The sequence below is a fragment of the Rhopilema esculentum genome, chromosome 13 (genome assembly GCF_057945365.1).
Source record: "Rhopilema esculentum isolate cy_ngs chromosome 13, ASM5794536v1, whole genome shotgun sequence".
In the NCBI taxonomy this organism is placed as follows: domain Eukaryota; kingdom Metazoa; phylum Cnidaria; class Scyphozoa; order Rhizostomeae; family Rhizostomatidae; genus Rhopilema; species Rhopilema esculentum.
Genome location: NC_142827.1, coordinates 8,316,581 through 8,335,418, shown reverse-complemented (window position 1 = coordinate 8,335,418; position 18,838 = coordinate 8,316,581). Strand labels below are relative to the sequence as shown.

At 37.0% G+C, this 18,838-nt stretch overlaps 2 protein-coding genes across 3 annotated transcripts; one reads left to right on the top strand and one right to left on the bottom strand.

Moving 5' to 3' along the window:
- Positions 1-50: 50 nt before the first annotated feature.
- On the bottom strand, positions 51-6,538 carry LOC135691934 (uncharacterized). 2 transcript variants are annotated; one of them, XM_065209939.2, is made up of 5 exons: positions 6,403-6,538; positions 4,564-4,894; positions 3,465-3,656; positions 1,899-1,959; positions 51-237 (listed from the first exon to the last, which is right to left on the bottom strand). In XM_065209939.2, exons 1-5 carry the CDS (start codon positions 6,403-6,405, stop codon positions 216-218), a joined length of 609 nt encoding a protein of 202 aa, XP_065066011.2. In that variant the 5' UTR covers positions 6,406-6,538; the 3' UTR covers positions 51-215. The 2 variants fall into 2 exon arrangements, with proteins under 2 accessions (XP_065066011.2, XP_065066010.2); XM_065209938.2 differs by lacking the exon at positions 6,403-6,538 and adding an exon at positions 5,600-5,759.
- Positions 6,539-11,299: 4,761 nt separating this feature from the next.
- Positions 11,300-16,816, top strand: LOC135691559 (synaptogyrin-1). Its single transcript, XM_065209435.2, has 3 exons — positions 11,300-11,467; positions 14,311-14,679; positions 16,046-16,816. Exons 1-3 carry the CDS (start codon positions 11,357-11,359, stop codon positions 16,238-16,240), a joined length of 675 nt encoding a protein of 224 aa, XP_065065507.2. The 5' UTR covers positions 11,300-11,356; the 3' UTR covers positions 16,241-16,816.
- Positions 16,817-18,838: the final 2,022 nt, after the last annotated feature.

Genomic DNA, 18,838 nt, shown 5'->3' with positions numbered 1-18,838 from the left:
TAAACTGAAAGTTTAAGGAAAGAGAGGAGAATTTGAAAAACGTAACGATATCATGCAGATCTAAGAAACATAACATAAATATTAACGCACTTTTTAATAAGATTATTCCTGTAATTTTTTACAAACAGCGAGAATATAGTAACAGTCTTTATCTATAATTTGTTCATGTACAGCAATGGAATCCTTGATAATTTTCTTTCTTGAGTTGGTCTCTATCAATGTTGCACAGCCAGAAGCCTTTAAATAGAGCAAGATCAGTCAACTTGGATTGAATGATTATGTTGTGAAATTATTCGTTGCTCAGGTCCGTCGGAACTGCAGGGGCTTGGGGGGTGGGCTAGAGTCAAACTGTAGTATACTTCCTTTATAACAGTGTACTGAATGAGAAGGAATACAATGGGCACCCCCCCCCCCCCCCCCATATGAATTTCGTTTCGACGGCATTGTTGCTATCTTTAAGCACGGATTCCTTATTCCGTATTCCGTATTCTACATTCCATGTTTTAAGGATAGCGATAACATCTTTTTCAGTAATTTTGGTCATTTTTTCATTTCTATATTTTAGAAATTTGCTTGTTGAAGGTCAATGGCAATCGCGTCAGTTAACGTATCACAATTTCAATCTCTTTTTCATCAAACTTTTTCCAAATTTTATGCCATTCGACGGCTGCTATTCCAAAACTTTTGACTAGACTTTCAAGGGCCTACGCACTAGATTCCTCAGCCCGCGTTCAATATTTGGTCATAGATTCATCCTCTGTTTGATTCCCACCTTTGCATCAGGTTCCACTTCAAACCAGCTAAGCTCTTAGATTAGCATAAATTACTGACTTCGTGGTTCCAGTGATTAATGTTGAATTTAGCAGTTTGTGTGATTCAATTGCAAAGAGAAAGAAAGAGCTCATTCTAGCCTCCATGTGCTCAAAGTAGTTTTAAAAAACATAATTTTTAATACTTCTCTAATCTTATAGAAATCTATAATGAGAGAAGGCGGAAACGCGAAGAGGAGTCGACAATTTAGCATTTTCGGCTGAAGATGCGGCCTCATCTGATGGCTACGGGTTTAACATTGCTGATCTGCTATCAGGGCTGAAAGACAGGTTTCTGAATTTGGAGGGGGGTAAAACAGACAAAAAGCGTGGATTTTAACACGCTGGTCAAGTAGATAAGATATCCCCTATCCTGCACCCTACTTGAAAAATAACGGACTCTATCATATTCGTCCACAAATCCTCAGTACAAAGGAGCCTCAGTATGGGGTTAGAAAAGGCGATTTCACGCACTCTACCTAATATTTCTCTGATTTAGTTTGATTCCATGGATCTACATGTCGACTGAAATTCGACCGCAACATTTCAACGTTTTCAGCTTGAATAATGAAGCTCCATCACCAGGAAGCTTAAAACAGAGCTATCAATTTACAGAATAGACAAGCTGCATTTACACTCTTTTTTTATAAGAACAATTTTATAAGAACTCGAGCCTCAAAACTGGTCAAAAGTTAAGAACAAATTAAGAACAAGCTGAGGCTGAGCTTTTGAACAACGTTTTTTCTCAAAATCGAGGATTTTAGCGATGTGTGGGTGCTTTTTCGGTAAATATTCAAATTTGTCAGCAAATTAAGGCTGTCTCACTGACTTTGTTGGCAAATGAGGCCTGAACACCCCCTTAGAGCGAAAAAGCTAGCAGTATCACTGCTTACAACCTCTTAATTTAAGAACAAATTAAGAACAATCCAGCCTCAGATTTTCGAAAAAATTAAGAACAGTCAGCCTGAACTTAAATTTACTGGTTCTTATAAAAAAAGAGTGTACAGCCATTTGCAACTGTGTTCTTTGCAACATTTGAAAGTTAGTCAGTTGAATTTGTAGTGGTTACTAGTATGTACCCATACTCACCAGTAAACAAAGAAAGACATTGCGATCGTTGTTGCACGGACTGCTAGGCCTACCGCTCCATCTAAAATAAACAAAAAAAGATTTTTTAATTGAGTTGCCTCTTAGAGTTTCCTTTTGAGTTGCCTTTTTAGTTCGTATTCTGCTGTTGAAACTGAAGATTAGGCGAAATCAGAACAATTTAGCCAAATAAGTACATCTTGCATACCTTAGTAAATACTCTTCAAAAAGGCAAACTGGAAAAATAAATATTTCTTTTCCTCCTTGACATTCATGGCACGAGAGTTCAAGTGTGTGTTGAGAAATGCCAATATTTTTTTCCAAACTTGAATTTGAGGCATGAAAGAGTATTAACGAATCAGTGTGTATTAATTCCAAGAACTGATTCATGTAAGCTTTGAAGGCGTACGTTGTTCGACAATTCAGCTTTTGTTTCGCTATACAGAGCAGGTTCTCTGTGATATTTGCACGAGGGTCTTGAAGCAGGGGCGTTTCTGACAACCTACTACCTACCATAGCTGCTAACATTACCCAGTTGTCACCTTTTTCCTTCTAATGAAAAGTCCTTCATAGTCAGGTCCTCCGACGAAGGGGGGGGGGGGCCGAGGGAGCCTTGCCCCCCCCCCACTTTTTTGCAAAACAATGGAGTTTTTTTCAAAATCTTTTGTTATGGGTGTTGATTTTTCCCTTGGCCCCCCCACTATTCAACCTTTGTCGGAGCTCATGATAGTTGCCCGATTATTGCATTAAATGTTAAACTCCAGGCACCTCGGAGGATTCAGAAAAGAGAGGAGTATAGAAGAAGTGGGGGGCTAAAACCGAAGAAAAAGAGGCTTTACTGGTAATTTATTGTTTAATATTTAGCATTTTTGCAAAAAGTGGGGGAATAAAGCCCTCTAGCCCCCTCCCCCTCCCCTGCTCCGCGGTGCCTGAACTCGGAGATGCAACTTAGAATCGTCGTGTTTTATACACCATGACATAACTACCTAGACATGGCATAGATGCGTAAGGTAATTTTGGAAGGATCCTCATTTATAATTCTTCTAATCCATCATTATGGAGACGGTGGACGGTGACTCTCCTTCAAACATGTGCCTGGACAAATTCCAATCCTCATTATTCCTCAAAGAGCGCAATTTCGTTAAGAAGCTAACAGTAATAAAATGTGGAAGTTGAAGCAGGGGCGAAACAAACATCTTTCCTTTCGGGGTATGAAGGTTTCTGCCCTGCCATGCCAGAAATTGAAACTATTCAATGATGACAGATGATGACAGATACAAGAAAACAATAATGCAGAATCAATTAAGCCAGAAACATACACCATCTTCAAGTAAGCAAATTATCGTACAACGGATAATGGTGTTGCCACAATCAAACAATGGAAAGCAGATATCGAGACCGGGCTTGAGGAAGATGTCACAGCCTAACATACTTCTCCCATAACTTCATAAGAAGCAGTTTCTCTTATGGGAGAAGTATGTTGGGCCGTGACATCTTCCTCGAACCCATTGTCTCTATCTTTTCTTTCAGAAGAAGGTGTGTAATATTCATTTGTAACGAGACACTTACCACACTCTTTGCTAACACAGAGCTGACCACAAGTCTTTGTAGAGTTATTAACAGTGGCTGTATTGTTTACACAAAGCGTGTCTGTATAGGCAATGGTGGCGGCTGTCTTTACTCCTGTCCAGGCTCCAGCACTTCCCAAGCAGCAAGTTGCTTTTTCACAGGTAGGGTTTCCGAGAACTTGCGTGCAGGCAGCTGTCAAGACAAGACAAATTTAGCTAATCCAACTTTGCATTAAGTCCTGAAACGACCATTGCTACAGTAGATTGAATGAGTAAGAAAAATTGCCCCAAAATTGAGCAAGGGTAATTCATAAGCCGGAAAAACTAGCTGAAGTCCTGCAACTTTTTATCATTAAAGAAAAAGGGTGTAAGATCTTGGAACAGTTATTCTTTTATGATGCAGGAAAGGAAATGTTTCCTTTAGACTTCTTTTTTGAGTTCTAAGTAGAAGGGTGTCGGAGAAAGGCGTATTTTTGAAAGCCTTTCCTTCGAAATATGTCCTTAATAGGTAAAAAATGACGAGGTTAAATGCAGACAGTTCCATTGCATTCTTTATGTCATTCAAAATTGTTTGATTGTTATATGTTTGACGGACATTACCACATTTTTTAGAGTAAACAGGGCGTGGAGAGATAATTTCCCAGGAGCCACGGCCCTAGATGTCCATTCCCTGTTTATCAGGTGCTGCGTACGCCACTGGTCTAGCTTCAACGGCTTAGTGGCTTGAGAGTACCACAAGAACTTGCTCTTGGGACAGTGCTATTTACTATATCGTTTAATGATCTCATTATCATTCACTTGTACTTGACTATCAAAAACTACCGTTATAATTTGACTTTTTATAGAGTAATTTGACTTTATATCGAGTAATAATAAATCTATTCCCCTTACTGGCTCGATGACAAATGCATCTCTAACTACAAAATATCAACTGATTGTTTTTAAAGAGCAATGATAGAATGAATTATTTTGGAAGGTTACAGTGTTGCTTGATTTTTTCCAATATTTTTGTTTTTTGCAGCTTTGGTTTTGCGACCATATCCAAAGAAAGACTGTTTGAGCGTTTTAAACATCTGCTACAATTGCTTGGACGCACTTACCAACAGTTGCAGTGGCATTGGACGAGGCAGTAGCACTGATGGAGACTGTGGGGTCAGCAGACGACTGTGTGGCACTTATGGTTGCAGATAAAGCAGGAGTTCCAGACACTGACGTACTTGCAGAGACCGTGGAAGTGGCGGCAGATGACACTGACGTGCTTGCAGAGATCGTGAAAGTGGCGGCAGATGACACTGGCGTGCTTGCAGAGACCGTGGAAGTGGCGTCAGATGACACTGGCGTGCTTGCAGAGACCGTGGAAGTGACGACCGTAGATGCACTGGAAGTGCTTATGGCAATTGATGCAATCAAAGCAAGAAGTTCGGTAAACATCTATAAGGTAAGTCACACTCCCAATTTTCAAGGCTTTTCTGTCAAGTCACGGTTTACTTGCAATTAAAAAGAATATAAAGAAGAAAACTATTAGGGTATATACCATTTCAAAGCCCAGAAAAGTGTACCTCGTTCCATCGGACAAGACTCCCAAGACCTACCTCGAAAAAACAATATTGGGTTTTCGTATATTTAGACGTTACCCTTTTACTTAAATTTTTAGCAAGAAAGAAAAGAAAGATTGTTTATTCTTAAGAATAGCCTTATCCTAAGTGATAATGCCGTTTAAAGTTTCTTTGAAAACAGCGAAAAGTTGCTGCAAATGAAAATAGGGCTGATATTCTTGAGGCTGTTAGTAAGAATCTTGTTATCTTATGGGAAAAAACACATAAGGTTCTGCAGTCAACGCACTTTTAGCTCAAAGGGAAAACAAGCATGTCGATTATCACAGAAAATAGCTATTAATTCCAACATTAATTCCAGCATTCTTCTTCCAAACCGAAATGCATGGCGAATTCATAGCTTAGTTTACAGCTTAAATGATTTTATTCAATAATGCACAACTAAATAAATGCTTGTGAATTTATGTTTTTTACACAGTTCCAATAACGATAAAATTTGCATCAGCAAGGTGAAGTTACGAGCTGACTTTTGACTTTATGTCAATGTTGCTGAACGTTTCAACGAATAATTTCTGAATCTTACCATGACTCGATGTAAATGGAAGTCCTCTCTTGAGACACACTTAATTCCTATCTGAATCTATAGAATAACCACGCTTTTACGCGGTTCTCAAAAGAACGTGAGCCTATAAATCTGCTACAAACGAGAAAGAGATACCGTTTAAATATGCCAGGTTAGTGACCTGAGACTGGAACGGGGGTGTAGTCATTCTGTCGTTGGACGTTCATATGTAATTAAGTGCTACAATTTCTGGAAAAGCACGTTGATGCTTCTCTTTACCTTTTAATGGTATGAATATGGCACACTTTACAGCTAATGGGGCTATTACTTTGACAGATCTAAAAAATATAGGATCATTAAATAAGGCGTAATTGCTAAACCTCTTACCCCCTGTTCAGTTTCCCTCTTACCCTATAAGTTTGGATATGACGCAAGAGAGCGTTCGAATAACGAATAAGGAATTCCTTTTTTAGCTTGATAATAAATTTATGATAATTACCACGACAAAAAGAGACATAATGTGAATCTATTCGACAACTCCTTGTTACATCGTGATAGTACAAAATCCGATTAAATTTAACAAATCTGATAAGTAAAAAAATCCATTACATTCGGCAATTCCTTGTTACAGATCCGTTGAATAGGGATGTCCATTATAATAAACGTTTCGACTTTAGCTAGAGTCAACTTCAGTATAAAATTACAAGCGAAAAAAAACTTTAAGTACGGAAAGGCTAAACAAAGGGGATCATAGATCATGTGATCAAGCAGTACTTTAGAGAAGCAATCAAGATACAAGACGACTCTAGCTAGAAATCTCTTACCATCAATATGTCCTTTTTGTTGTGGTACTTGCTATAAATTTTTATACAAGTGGTCAACAGTTGTCAGAATTAAACATCTTTAATACTTAAAAAGTGATCAGAAACAAGCCAATTTGCTATGCAATAAAAACAAAATTTTCTTTGTCAAAGTCACATGTTCACTTTTTTATAGATAAGTTTTTATAACTTTCTTTCAAAGTTGTACACCGCCACACTGCAAAATTGAATTTTTATATACTAGTAGAAATATTCAATAACAGCTGAACACACAACGATTGATGTCAAAGCCCATCTATAAAAAAAAATAAAAAAAATTGGGATACAATGGTAGCCGGTATCTGTTTCGCAGATACACAGAGATTAAATAAACATTGAAATTATTGAATTTGTTCAAGGACCAACTGAGGCTTAAAAACGTGTTAGCTTTGGCTCATATGATTGCTCATACTTTTTTCTCCATCATCTGGAATTCCGTGGCTTGCTAGAAAATTATAGAAACTGTGACACCTCAAACAAAGTTACAATCTCCAGAAGTGGTTCGCTACACGAAAAGCTCTCTGCTTGACAGAAACCTCTCCGCTCTCTACTGTAAATTTTGTTCAGCCTCGATATTCTTAAAAAATTTTCGTTTCGCGCCAGAATATACCTATTCTCAAAGTATTCTTAATTTTTTCAAGTATGATATGGTTTCAGAGGAAATATTCAATGAGGATTAGAATTTTGCTCAAAATATTGTTTTATAATTGCTACTGTTTTTTAGATATGTTTGGTAAAAGTTTTCTTGCAATATTTAACTTGAAATTAGTCAAATTAAGGTTGATAAAGTATTATAATACGAAAAGCAGAGAAATACAATATTAAAACTTAATATGTATGTATGAAAATTGAAATTAAAAGTCTAAAAAGTTGTCTATAAACATTGAATTGCTCCTTGAAACTTTGCAATGTTGAGGTTGCTTTGGTTACTGCGCTGGGATTGTTCCAGAAAGATGCGCAAAGATACGTAAAAGAACTTTTGCCCATTAGTGGTTCTGGTTTAAGGGTATAGCTAGATCAATCCATATGCCCCTTAGCTTTCTCACATCGGTAGATAATCATCAGACAATCATCTGATGAAATAATCGTAAAGCCAACTCATCGTTTGATATCGTAAAGCCAACTCAAAATTGCAATATATCCGACTTAGAAACAAAGCTCATCGAGCCTAGCCTGCGTCAAATAAAATCTTTTACATTATCAAGAAGCAGCATGCTAGCAAGATAATAGTATAGCAAAGTAAGAGAAAGATCCAAACAGAAAGCACGCGATTACTATAGTATGTTAGGTTTCTGGAATTTGGTGCCATCTTGTTGTTTCCATGTCTCGATTGTTCAGATCATAATCAATTTTCAATTTCCATCTACTAAAGATTTAGTATACATAAGTAAGATCCATGCTCCTTGTGTGACTTTGAGATGTAATGTACATTTTAGATGGTGTAAAATAACTGGTCACAGACCCCTACTCTACCCCTACCAAGGCATAATAATCTTGGAGAATGGCTACTCTATGCTACGAGTATTACACTGTATTGCAACATGTTCAAATGCCATGTCCTCACTTTACATAAAATGTCACACATGGCGTCCCACGTGGATCCTTCATGGGCCCCTCCTCTTTACACTGATAGAAACACATAACAGGAAATGCAGAATTATCCACCAATCGACGTTTAGCATCGGCCTTTTTAGCTCAGACCACTCACTTGAATATAATTAAACACAAATTTATTCAACATAGGCCCCCTCAGCGCATTAGCAACTGAGACATGACAAAACAGGGATAACAATAACCCTGCTCCACTGCCACGAGCGCGCCCAGTAATTGCTGCATTTGTGAGATTTTGCTGTCCTGTCTTTAAGCAAGATGAATTCGTGACAACGAATAGTGAACAAATCTTTCCATGATTCTCAGGTTTGATTAAGATGTACAGGGGCGAAACTTCACTATTTTCATTAGGGGGGTATGAAGCTTAGTTGCCCGACGAAGGGGCGTGGCATGCTTGATGAAAGGGCGTGTCCTACATGAACTTCATTTTTAGAGCACATCGCCTCAAGGGCTAAAATCATCGGGAAGCCCGAGAGAGGGTCTTTAGACTCAGGCTGTTTGTTTTAAGTCAAAAAATATGCCTCTAGTTCTTCTGATGTTGGCTATAAACATTTGTTTCCGAAAAGCAAGCATTTGTAAGGCCTGTCTTTTCTATAAAAATAAGTTAAGAGAGCAATTCAAAAAAGAGATTGAAATTGGTCTCTCAATTTTATCAAAGTGGAACACCAAAACACAGCTTGGAAATTTCGGCATTTAGAAACAGCTACGCAAATTACAATGTTCCAACAAAAAAGAGCTTCAGTTGCATTCTCTGAGTTTCATTTTCAATTTTCGGTTGCTCCGGAAGCAATTTCAATATTTTTAGACACCCATGCACAAAGTACGTATATCTAAATTCACCATAACAAAATCCCTCAAGCAAAGAAAAGTTTTTTATTGGAGGTATTTTACAGGTATACCTATCATCAAAGCTCAATTTTCATGTTTTCGTAATCATGGATATTGTTCAGAAATAGAATAAACTCGAAAGATTTTTTGCAATTCATATCTTAACTACAATTTCTTGATAAATTTTATATTACTTCCCGCTTAAACTGATTAAAACTTTCTGTTACTTGTTATGGTTATTCAATTTTTTTTAGTTAAAAAACTTTGGCGTCTGTATGACCATTTTCTAGCGAAGGGTGCAATACTTTCGAACCGTAAGTGTAAAACCTTAACCCTATCCAGACTAGGCTTTTTGAAACTTTCGGGAGACTAGGGGGGGGCACAAAGTGCCCCCCCCTCCGTAATTTCTTTGTCCCTCTAGCTAGGACAATGAACTTTGTTTGGATGGTACTCTTATCTGTTCTCCACATTTTAGTATTTTTGTTCAATTTTTAAGTCACGTGGTTTTACGATGACGTCATCATAATGGTGGCCGGGTGAAGCAAAAATTTAGAAAATTTTAGAAAATCTTAAAATATTCATTAATTCCAAAGCATTGGGCTAAGATATTAAAATAAGCAAATTTGATGCATTTTCTAATAGAAACAAGAAGATTGACACAATTTTAATGCTACTTCTCAAAATTATTAACGTTCCAAACAAAAGAACTCAACATATTTTGTATTTGGCTATAGTTTTTTCTATATAACTAAATGATCGATACAACCAAATGTCATGTTTGAGTTCATTTTTAATGCCTTAGCAGACAAATTATTCTAATCTTGCAGTTTTATTAATGTAATACCTATAAATATGTCAACAAATGTGTGCGCATGCGCAGCAGAAAAATCATAGAAAAGGATGTTGAATTTGAATTTTCTGGTTAGAATCATGAAAATAGCACAAATTAATGCCTAGATACTAATTTTCATCAATAAATCTACTTTTGTTGCGAATCCGTGGCAGATTGAACTATTTTTTACTTGACTAGTTTTGAAAACGCCCCTACACAACCCCCTGATTAATAATAAAAAAATTATCTTTTTATATGAACATGTGTCAGATAGGTTAAAACTAAAAGTCAGGAAGTCTGAGGGGTATTGCTTTGAAACTCCTGAAGTTATGAAAGAAAACAACCAACTTTGTGCCCCCCCCCCCTAGTCTGGATAGGGTTAAGAGAATTTTGGGGCATAACTCCTTATGGATGTATTGTTGTGAAGGAGCAGCACGCGGTTAATCCTTTACTCGTTCCTAGACCTCGAAGTTGCATTAGTCAGTTGTTCACGCCACGTTGTAATGAAAAGGTGTTCACGTTTGATCATGTTTATTGTAAATAGTTTTATTATGTTCCTGTTGATGTTATGAAATGTTTAAAAACCCAAATGATGTCTTCTTCAAATGTCCTGACCTAAATGTTTAAAACATGTTTGATTTCATGAATGAAAGTTTCATACATTTGGAAAAGAAAATATTGATTGATTTTCTCAACAACGTATTCCGAGATGGTATATCCTTCATGCTTTGATTCATGATGCTTCTAAAACTGTCAGTGTTCTATGGGCTCCGAGGCAGGATGGAACGTTGAGGGGGGGCTTTTCAAGAGAAAATTTAGAAATCACAACAAAAGATTTTGAAAAAAGCTCACTTGTTTTGCAAAAAGTAGGGGGGAGGGGTATACACAGTGTTCATTTCCTTCTCGCATCAAACACACTTTACTTTCTGTCTATACTTTTGCTCACGATCAATACTTCAGACTTCATCTCGAGGCGAAGATAAACATGTGCGCGTTGAGCTCCAGAGGAAAGCGCTGAGCAGTGGACGGACGAAAGACAGAAATGTATATATGTTGCTGTTCCTTGCCTCGTTTCTGTTTTGTTTTCCCAACTGGGAGGAGATTGATAAAAGATAGGGGAAAAGGCCATGAATTAAAAAACCAACCTAGGGCAAAAAGTAGCAATAAAAGTGCGACCTAAAGAAAATTTCCAGATTTGCCCGACAGATACACTAGCAGCCATAAATTTGCCCGACAAAATCTGCTTTTTTGAAGATTGGGGGGGTGCAGCACCCCCCATACCCCCCAGTAGTTTCGCCCCTGAAGATGTATGCTAATTTTGAATCGATGTGTTTCATTCAATATTTGCGATCCCTCGGAAAATCATCTTTGCCAACCAAAAAAATAATAGGTTGCTATTTTTCATCTTTCGGGTCACAAAAATTCTCTTCTCTGGCCGGATTCTGGCCTGTGGGTCGTAGGTTGCCTAAGAATCTATTTGTTGCTGGGAAACTAAGGTGGTCACCTTCACTGATCAGTAGTCACCCTCCATTAATTTGGCACCAATGTAAGGCGTCCTCTATCGTCTTGAAAGGAAAGGGCTTTGCGCCTGCGTGGCATTGGCTGGATTGGATAAGGCCACTGATCGTTTGGATAAGGCACAACAAAATGGATGAAAGTCGAGGTGGATCCAGCTACGGAGGTAGACTTGCTGGTGGAGACTTTGATGCGATTGAATTTTTGAAAAGGCCGCAAACAATCGTTCGTTTGATAAGCTGGGTAAGCTGATTTTGATGTGAGCTTGCTGTGTTAACATTGCTTACACAAAGAAATTTAGGCCACGAGACAAATGTGTTGGGGCCTATAAGCATAGTTCCAGTTTCAGTATCACTGATTTATTGATACATCCTATTTACAATTCTACAAAATTACGATAAAAATAATATACTAAAATGCGTCAAATTTACTCAGAATGACAATACTAAAACTTTAGGACATTACACAGCGGTGTAAAACTAAGTCCGCCAGGGCCTCTAGGGGAGGGGGGGGGGGCTTAAGGTTGGGGGTCCTTAGTTTTTGAAATCAAAGTAACTTAGTCCGTTACACCACTGACATTACATGAAGGAACTCTGATCTAATCCATGACTTCGCACTCAGGCTGAACCAAAGATTATTGTATCAAACATCGAGGAAATGCACGACAGTGTGGGAACATCAGCAAAACACTGTTATTTCGTTTTTTCTCTAAAATCTCATTCTTGATATTGTTGCAGCAACTTTTAAAAGACTGATATAAAATTGCAATCTTCTATGGTGGCCCACAACGGCCACGGCACAATCTGTTTTCACGGCACAATCTTTTTTCACGACACAGTTGTATATTTCCATGGCACAGTCTCATATTTCTCAGGACACACTTTATTATTTCTCATGGAACACTTTCATTTTTATCATGGTGAACTTTCATACTTCTCACAGCACACTTTCATAACAAGGCGTGTATCCCGATTAGTAAAGAAAACATATAACTGAAAAGGAGCACAATGTTATGTATTTGATTTGAAATAATCAAAAGATTTTGGCATGGCTATTGTGGGCCACTGTAATCTTCACTGCACCAGCACAGGGTCCTCAGGGCTGTCGCTGTGGGGGATGTGGGGAGGGTGGTGTGACCCCCTTGGAAAAAAATTTCAGATAGCAAATGGGACCTTGGGAATAAAACCTAGCGACCTTCTTGAACCTCTTGTTAGATTTTGGGAATTCACCTGGCATGCAAGCACCTTAACTATTTGGGCATGATTATAGATAGAAAAGGTTGAGAACATTAAGCCTTTAAAATGGCAACCTCAACCCTCCTGGAGCTTTGATACTAAAATCCCAGTAAGCCCAAATTGTGGAGACAAAAGACAAATCAACATAGTAGCTAGAAGACAAAGCTGATAGCATATTGCCAATTAAGAATATTCAAATGATTTTTTGCTTCATTTTTTTCAAAATATCAAGTAATTACCCCTTTCTCTTTAGAAATGTAGGCTGTCCTTCAATCAGGAGGCCAAATCTACAAGTTGGTGGGCACTAGTGTTCCTTGGTTGTTTCTGTAACTAGATAAAAAGCAGCAGGCCTGGCCATTTTGAGGCGAGCGATTGCCTCTGCGCTCCCTTTGCAAACTGAGCTGAGCTTTGAATTGCTCTCCCAAACAAAACATGAAGGAAAAATTGCTCCCCTTGAATAATTCCCATTCTTTTTTCTATTTCGTATTCAGAGAACTCTGAAAAACTTATAAGGGTTAATTGGTTTTTTTGTTAATTTTTTGCAATTAATTTTTTGCCTGTCGGGTGGTTTTTGTAATGATACCCACAAACTTCAATCTATTTGGAAAAGGAAAATGAAGCGAAAGGTGTGTTTGCAGAGCTTAGAACCTTTCAATTTTATGAAAACAGGCATATTCTTGTTGAAAGTCGAAGAATTTGGTAAGAATTGTCGATTGGGGGATAGAATAAAACAGCAGGTCCCCACCAACATTAGAAACAAAACTCTCCCTCAAAGAGAACAGCCTATTCGGCCCTGCAAATCAATAACAACAACTAAAACATGCAATTCCACTATCGAGCAGCATTTACTGGAAAATCCAGATTGCGTGAAAAACTATAATTGGCGACATGTTTGATATTATTGGTAAGCCAGATCGTTGTTTCATCAAACAGTTTTTGGATTCCATCTACATAAAGATGAAAAAGCTGGTATTGTGTAGACAGAAGGAGTTCATTTTGGCCTTGGGACTCCATTTTTAATATCTTAAATATGTAAGCGGTACTGATTGGACAACCTCATCAGCCATGTGCTAGCATTTCTGATTGGCCTATTTTGATCCACACCTGATTATATATATTTTCTAGCAAAGAGTTTTCAATCTATGTTCTGATGCCTTATACTCTGAGGATTGTTATATGAAAAACTCCAGTTTGTTTGAAAATATGTTTTGCAAAGCCATTTTTCTGTACAACAAGTTCTGTACAACAAGAAGATTGTTTTTTAAGATTTGTTATTTTTGTGTTGTGCAAGTTTGAAAAAAAAAATTGATAGAGTCCATCCTTTTGAATCCTTTAAGTAAAGGGGGTGCATGAGCCACGGTTAAAGCATATCTAAATTGAAGCAGCATACTCCTTGACTCCCAGACTATTTAAAGGCAGTCAACAGATACTTAAGAGTCTTAAGCCATTTGTTGTTTGCCTTTAAAATACATCTTATGTGTTACTGATTTAGCTCGCCTCAGCAAATGAGGGTAGCAATTCACAGCTCACCTACAAAGAAACAAATGGCCAGGCCTGTAATATATTTACTTACGAATACAAATGTAATAAATAGCAATAAATTATCTTATTATAAATGGCCACACCCATATATCTTCCAAAGGGCACAGCAACATAAATGCATTGCAGTTATTTTGTTGTACTTTTAAGCATTCTTGATATCAGGTCAAATTTTTAAACAAACAATCTATTCATGAAAAAATTGTTTGGCCTATATATACTTATTTTCTTAGAATTTTGATGTGTAAAATTATTCTACATGATTTAATTAATTTTATTTGTATGTTAAAGATGAAGTTCTTTCCTTTAAAGGTATTTGCAATTATCGTTTTTGGATGCATCTCTGATGGCTGTTATGATCCAGGCACTGGGCATTGTCTTTTCCACAAGGATGCAAATGCATGCAACTATGGCATTGGCATAGGAGTTATTGCATTTCTTGCTTGCATTATTTTCTTGGTAGCAGATGCATCTTTTGAAAACATTAGCAATGCAGAGCTAAGGAAGAAGTTAGTTTTGGCTGACTTGGTCTTTTCTGGATTTTGGTCATTTCTTTGGTTTGTTGGATTTTGTTACCTGGCAGACACCTGGAGGAAATCATCGACAATATCCTATTCACAATTTCAGCTCAATCATGCAAGAGCATCCATCACATTTTCATTTTTTTCTATTATAACCTGGGTAAGATAAATTTTATTTCATTCAAAATTTAGCATTCTCTTATATTTAAAATTTTAACTTTTTTAAATCTGATAAAGCATTTGATATAGATTTTGGAAAAACAGAAAGCTTGATTGATCAATATTTCAACAGAGCTTGGGGTTTGAAGGCAGATCATTTTGTGAAATGAAAGGCAGATAAATGTATAAAGAATAAAGAAAACAAATTCCAAAGACGACTTTTGCATGCTCAGAGCTTGCCATTTGAGCAAGCAGTAGCTCCTGCTCCCTACTGCTCCCCCCACAAGCTGAGGGGAACTGCAAATCACTGTTCCAAATTAAACACTAAAGAAAAAATGCTCCAATCGCAGTGCACAATTCACAGCTCACCTGCAAAAATACAAAATGTTCTCATTTGTATCTTTTAATTCATAGCATGTTAGGCTGGGTACCAGATGAAGCATTTTTATCCATTGCTTTCATTTGATCACTAAAATTTCTTTCTTCTTAAGCCTCACAGATCATTAGATTTGTCATGCTATTTATACTTTTTCTGATGTGTCTCAATAAACAGAATTTTTCAATAGTAGCTGAAAGTAATAGATGCAACTGCCAGACGAAGAAAGTATTGTTGCATAAATTGTTTAAATTTTCTCATAATTTCTTTAAATTTGGTGAGCAGTTTAAGTTTACATTGCAAAAAGCTAGATTAGCTATCTTGCCAAAGGCTGATAAAAAATTTTCCTTCTTGTAACAAAAAAATTTATCGAAAGTCCCGGTTTTGTCAAGAAGCTCGGGATGAAGGTTATTTTTTTGTAATATTATATCATCATCATTTCAGTATTGGAGTTTGTAAATGATGCACGAGAATATGCTATATAGTTTAATCTGTTTGTTGACTGTAAATATGTTTTCAAAGGTGCTGAGCAATTTAATTGAAATCCTTTTTTTAGGTGAAAATATTTAACAGTAGCATTTTCCACTTAGTTTTTTACTAGATTAATGTCCCATAAAAATATTAAAACTTGGTATTTTTCTCTAAGTTTTCTGATATATAAATATAAAACAATCAAGAAAGTGTTAGAAAGAAATTTGAAAGGAAGTAAAGATATCATTTTCATTGTAAATTATGTTGCAAAGAAATGAATCAATTTTCCTACTTGAGCTAAAATTCCTGATTTTGGCTGTTATATTTTCTCAGCTAATATTTTTTGCCAACGCTCAAGTTTTCCTGATTACTTTGAACCCAACTTCCAATACTTTTTGCAGCCTTATGCTTTACTTTTGCTTATTCATGCTTGTATTTGGAACTTTAATCTTTGGTTTAGAAATAAATGCTATAGTAAAGCAGTGCTGATTTTTGCAACTATCTTGAAATTTTTCCCCAGGCTGGATTGACATCTATGGCTTTTATGCGACACAGAAAAGGCACAGACTTTGACACTGGAATCCCAGGAGAAACTCGACAGTCACCATATGCATCATTTCCAGAACCAGAAGATGACCAAGGATTTCAATCCCAGCCTTTTGGTGGGAAGCCGCAGCAGCCAGTCACAACAGAGTACAATGTCCCCTCATACTAGAGGGAAATGAAGAATTTTTGCAACCATTAGCCTATAAATGGAGACGCAAGCATGTCACTTTTTGCTTTGTAATTTTTGTATTAAAGTTGTAAGTTCTAATGTTAAATCACATTGATTTTTATTCTGGGAATGATTAGTCTCACAATGGTCCTCTTTCTTTGTCACCCCACCAACACAGCACCAACCAATCCACACAGTACCACCCTACCCACTCTTTACCAACCAACCCACATCATACCATACCATCGTACCATCTCAAAACAGAATCCAGGTCTTGTTTTCTAACCCAATTCTCAAGACAACCCTTGTACCAGGAAAGATTTATATCATTAGCATGTGTCCAATAACTTTCCAGGCGTTTAAGATTTTTAATTGCGCACGCTTTGTTGTTGTACGTTGTGGAAAATATTTACTTTTTCTTGAAAACGCTTTAGATGGAGATTTGCTGAAATAGTTCATAGCAATATTACATGATGATTTGTAATGCATATTTATACTTTCGTGAAATAAATTGCTTGTTATTAGTAAGTGATCTGGATAGTTGGTGCTACTATCATCAAGGCAATTCGTAGAAAAGGTATTGGTTTATTGCGACAAATGTCAATCTGTGAACTCACGCATTTGATTGTGCCCTCCATTTTGTCTCACGACAAGAAGGGAGCTCACGATTTCCTTCGTAAGGAAAAATCTACACGCGATCGACCATACTCTCATTCCAAAGACGATTACCTGAAAAGCACAGATTTTTATATAAGTAACGTGCTATAAGAAACAAGTTCTGAACATTGCATAAATCTTAAGAAACTGCAGTACTTGGTGCAAAAAGAAACTGCAGTACTTAATGCGATCAAAACATTTTAGAAGCAATCGATTTTTGAAAAATTGTACAGCATCGAAAATTCGTTATATTCTATAATGGCGATGGACTGGTTGGTTTAAAAAATTCTACGCCAACAAAAAGTCTCACAAATTCTTAACAACCGACTGCAAATGTATCCTGCCATCGGTAAGGAAAGAAATATTTAGATATAAAAACAAAGTTTTTTCCAAATTTGAAAAATTAATAATAAACACAAATACTAAAATTAATGACATTAAAGTTTAGAAGACAGCATTCTCAAGAGTCAACATGAAGAATTGAAACCGCGAATACGCTATGTTGAGCTCGATGTAGTTATTGGATTAGAAAGGAGAAATGAAGGCTGTTTCTACAATGGTCTTCTGGGTGGTGGGTTTTTTTGAAACATGCCAAGTCTTCTATAAAAGAAACTTTGTAAACACTCTACACAGTAATTGTTGGTCCTTTCTTTCGATACTGTTGTTTAGCTGGGGGCTGTGCTGGTTTTTCTGGAGTTAAAAGGTTGCAAAAACTTCAAAACGAATTGTAATTGATGTTTCGCCCTAAAAGTTCTGACGTCGATTTGTCGAATCTTAGATATTGACCCCAAAAATGCAGATGTGAAAACTATTGGTATCATCCTTTCATTTCAAAGCCTTTTTTAAATTTTGTACCGCCAAAAAATTGTTCACATTTTCATTTTTCTTGTTTATAATTTTACTTTTCTCTTGCTGTTCATGTTAGGGCGTCCTTAATCAAAGACTCGATTTGTCAATGACTAGAGAAATACAAAGAGAAGGACTTCTGCGAGCTATACAACAATAAAGTCATGAAAATTGTGTTTTAAATTTAGTGCTCCTTATGTAAGAACGCTTGCAAATTTGATCTGTTCGTCATGAAAAGAGTTAGAAACTCCATCTAACGGGGATTGACCTAAGCATCTTATTGTTTGCGTCTACTCATATATGCTAAATTTTGAATAAACTTCAGTTTTGAATCTCTCAATATACTTAAAAAGCCAACACTTTTGATAACAACTGAGTTGTCACCAGTGTCGAGAGAATTATTAACGCCGAATTTCAAAGAGAGTTGCATAACTTGATGTTTCGAAGAATTTACCAGCAGTTGATTGTCTGTAAACCAAAACATTGCTCTCAACATGGCTGCATTGAGGTTTGAAGCAATAATTTCAAAAATATAACTGCATATAAAACTGTGTCGCCTACACCTTGCATGCCTCGTAATATTTGACGATATACCGATACAAAATCAATGGGGACAATATGAAACGATACAAGTCCTAGGAAAAGCACATTTTGAATCGATCCCATTATTTTTAAAGGTATCATATGTTTACCCTCTCCTTTTGATCAGAGATGTAGTTTGATCAGAATAAGCAGACCAAAAAGATAAGTGGAATCACGATTAAACAATCTGCGAGAGAATCAGGAAAGTAGCTTTTTATATCGGATAATGTGCGTAGCGGATGATACACGTTTAAAGGGGGCTTCGTATGGGCCTTTCCAAATGTTATTGCTCAGGGGTGTGTGTAGTGCTATCAAAGTAACAAGGGGGGGGGGGCTCTTGCGCAAAATGCTGCGAAAAACAATAGCAAAAGTTGAGATTGGCTACTTGCGGCATTAGCAAGGGGGCTCAGCCCCCTGAGCCCCTAGCATTACTATTGCTTCATCAAAACCAAAATGCGACAAATTTTGCCTGATAAGGTGAGGGGGGGGGGATGGATTCAACCCTTCCAGCCC

What these genes read in the sequence shown, in the direction of transcription:
- LOC135691934 (XM_065209939.2), bottom strand. An exon ending in CAATGCCACTGCAACTGTTG is followed by an intron (nt 3,657 to 4,563) that starts GTAAGTGCGTCC and finishes TTGTCTTGACAG; the next exon opens with CTGCCTGCACGCAAGTTCTC. An exon ending in CTGTGTTAGCAAAGAGTGTG is followed by an intron (nt 1,960 to 3,464) that starts GTAAGTGTCTCG and finishes TGTTTATTTTAG; the next exon opens with ATGGAGCGGTAGGCCTAGCA.
- LOC135691559 (XM_065209435.2), top strand. Translation starts at nt 11,357, where the DNA reads ATGGATGAAAGTCGAGGTGGATCCAGCTACGGAGGTAGACTTGCTGGT. An exon ending in TCGTTCGTTTGATAAGCTGG is followed by an intron (nt 11,468 to 14,310) that starts GTAAGCTGATTT and finishes TTTCCTTTAAAG; the next exon opens with GTATTTGCAATTATCGTTTT. An exon ending in TTTTTTCTATTATAACCTGG is followed by an intron (nt 14,680 to 16,045) that starts GTAAGATAAATT and finishes ATTTTTCCCCAG; the next exon opens with GCTGGATTGACATCTATGGC.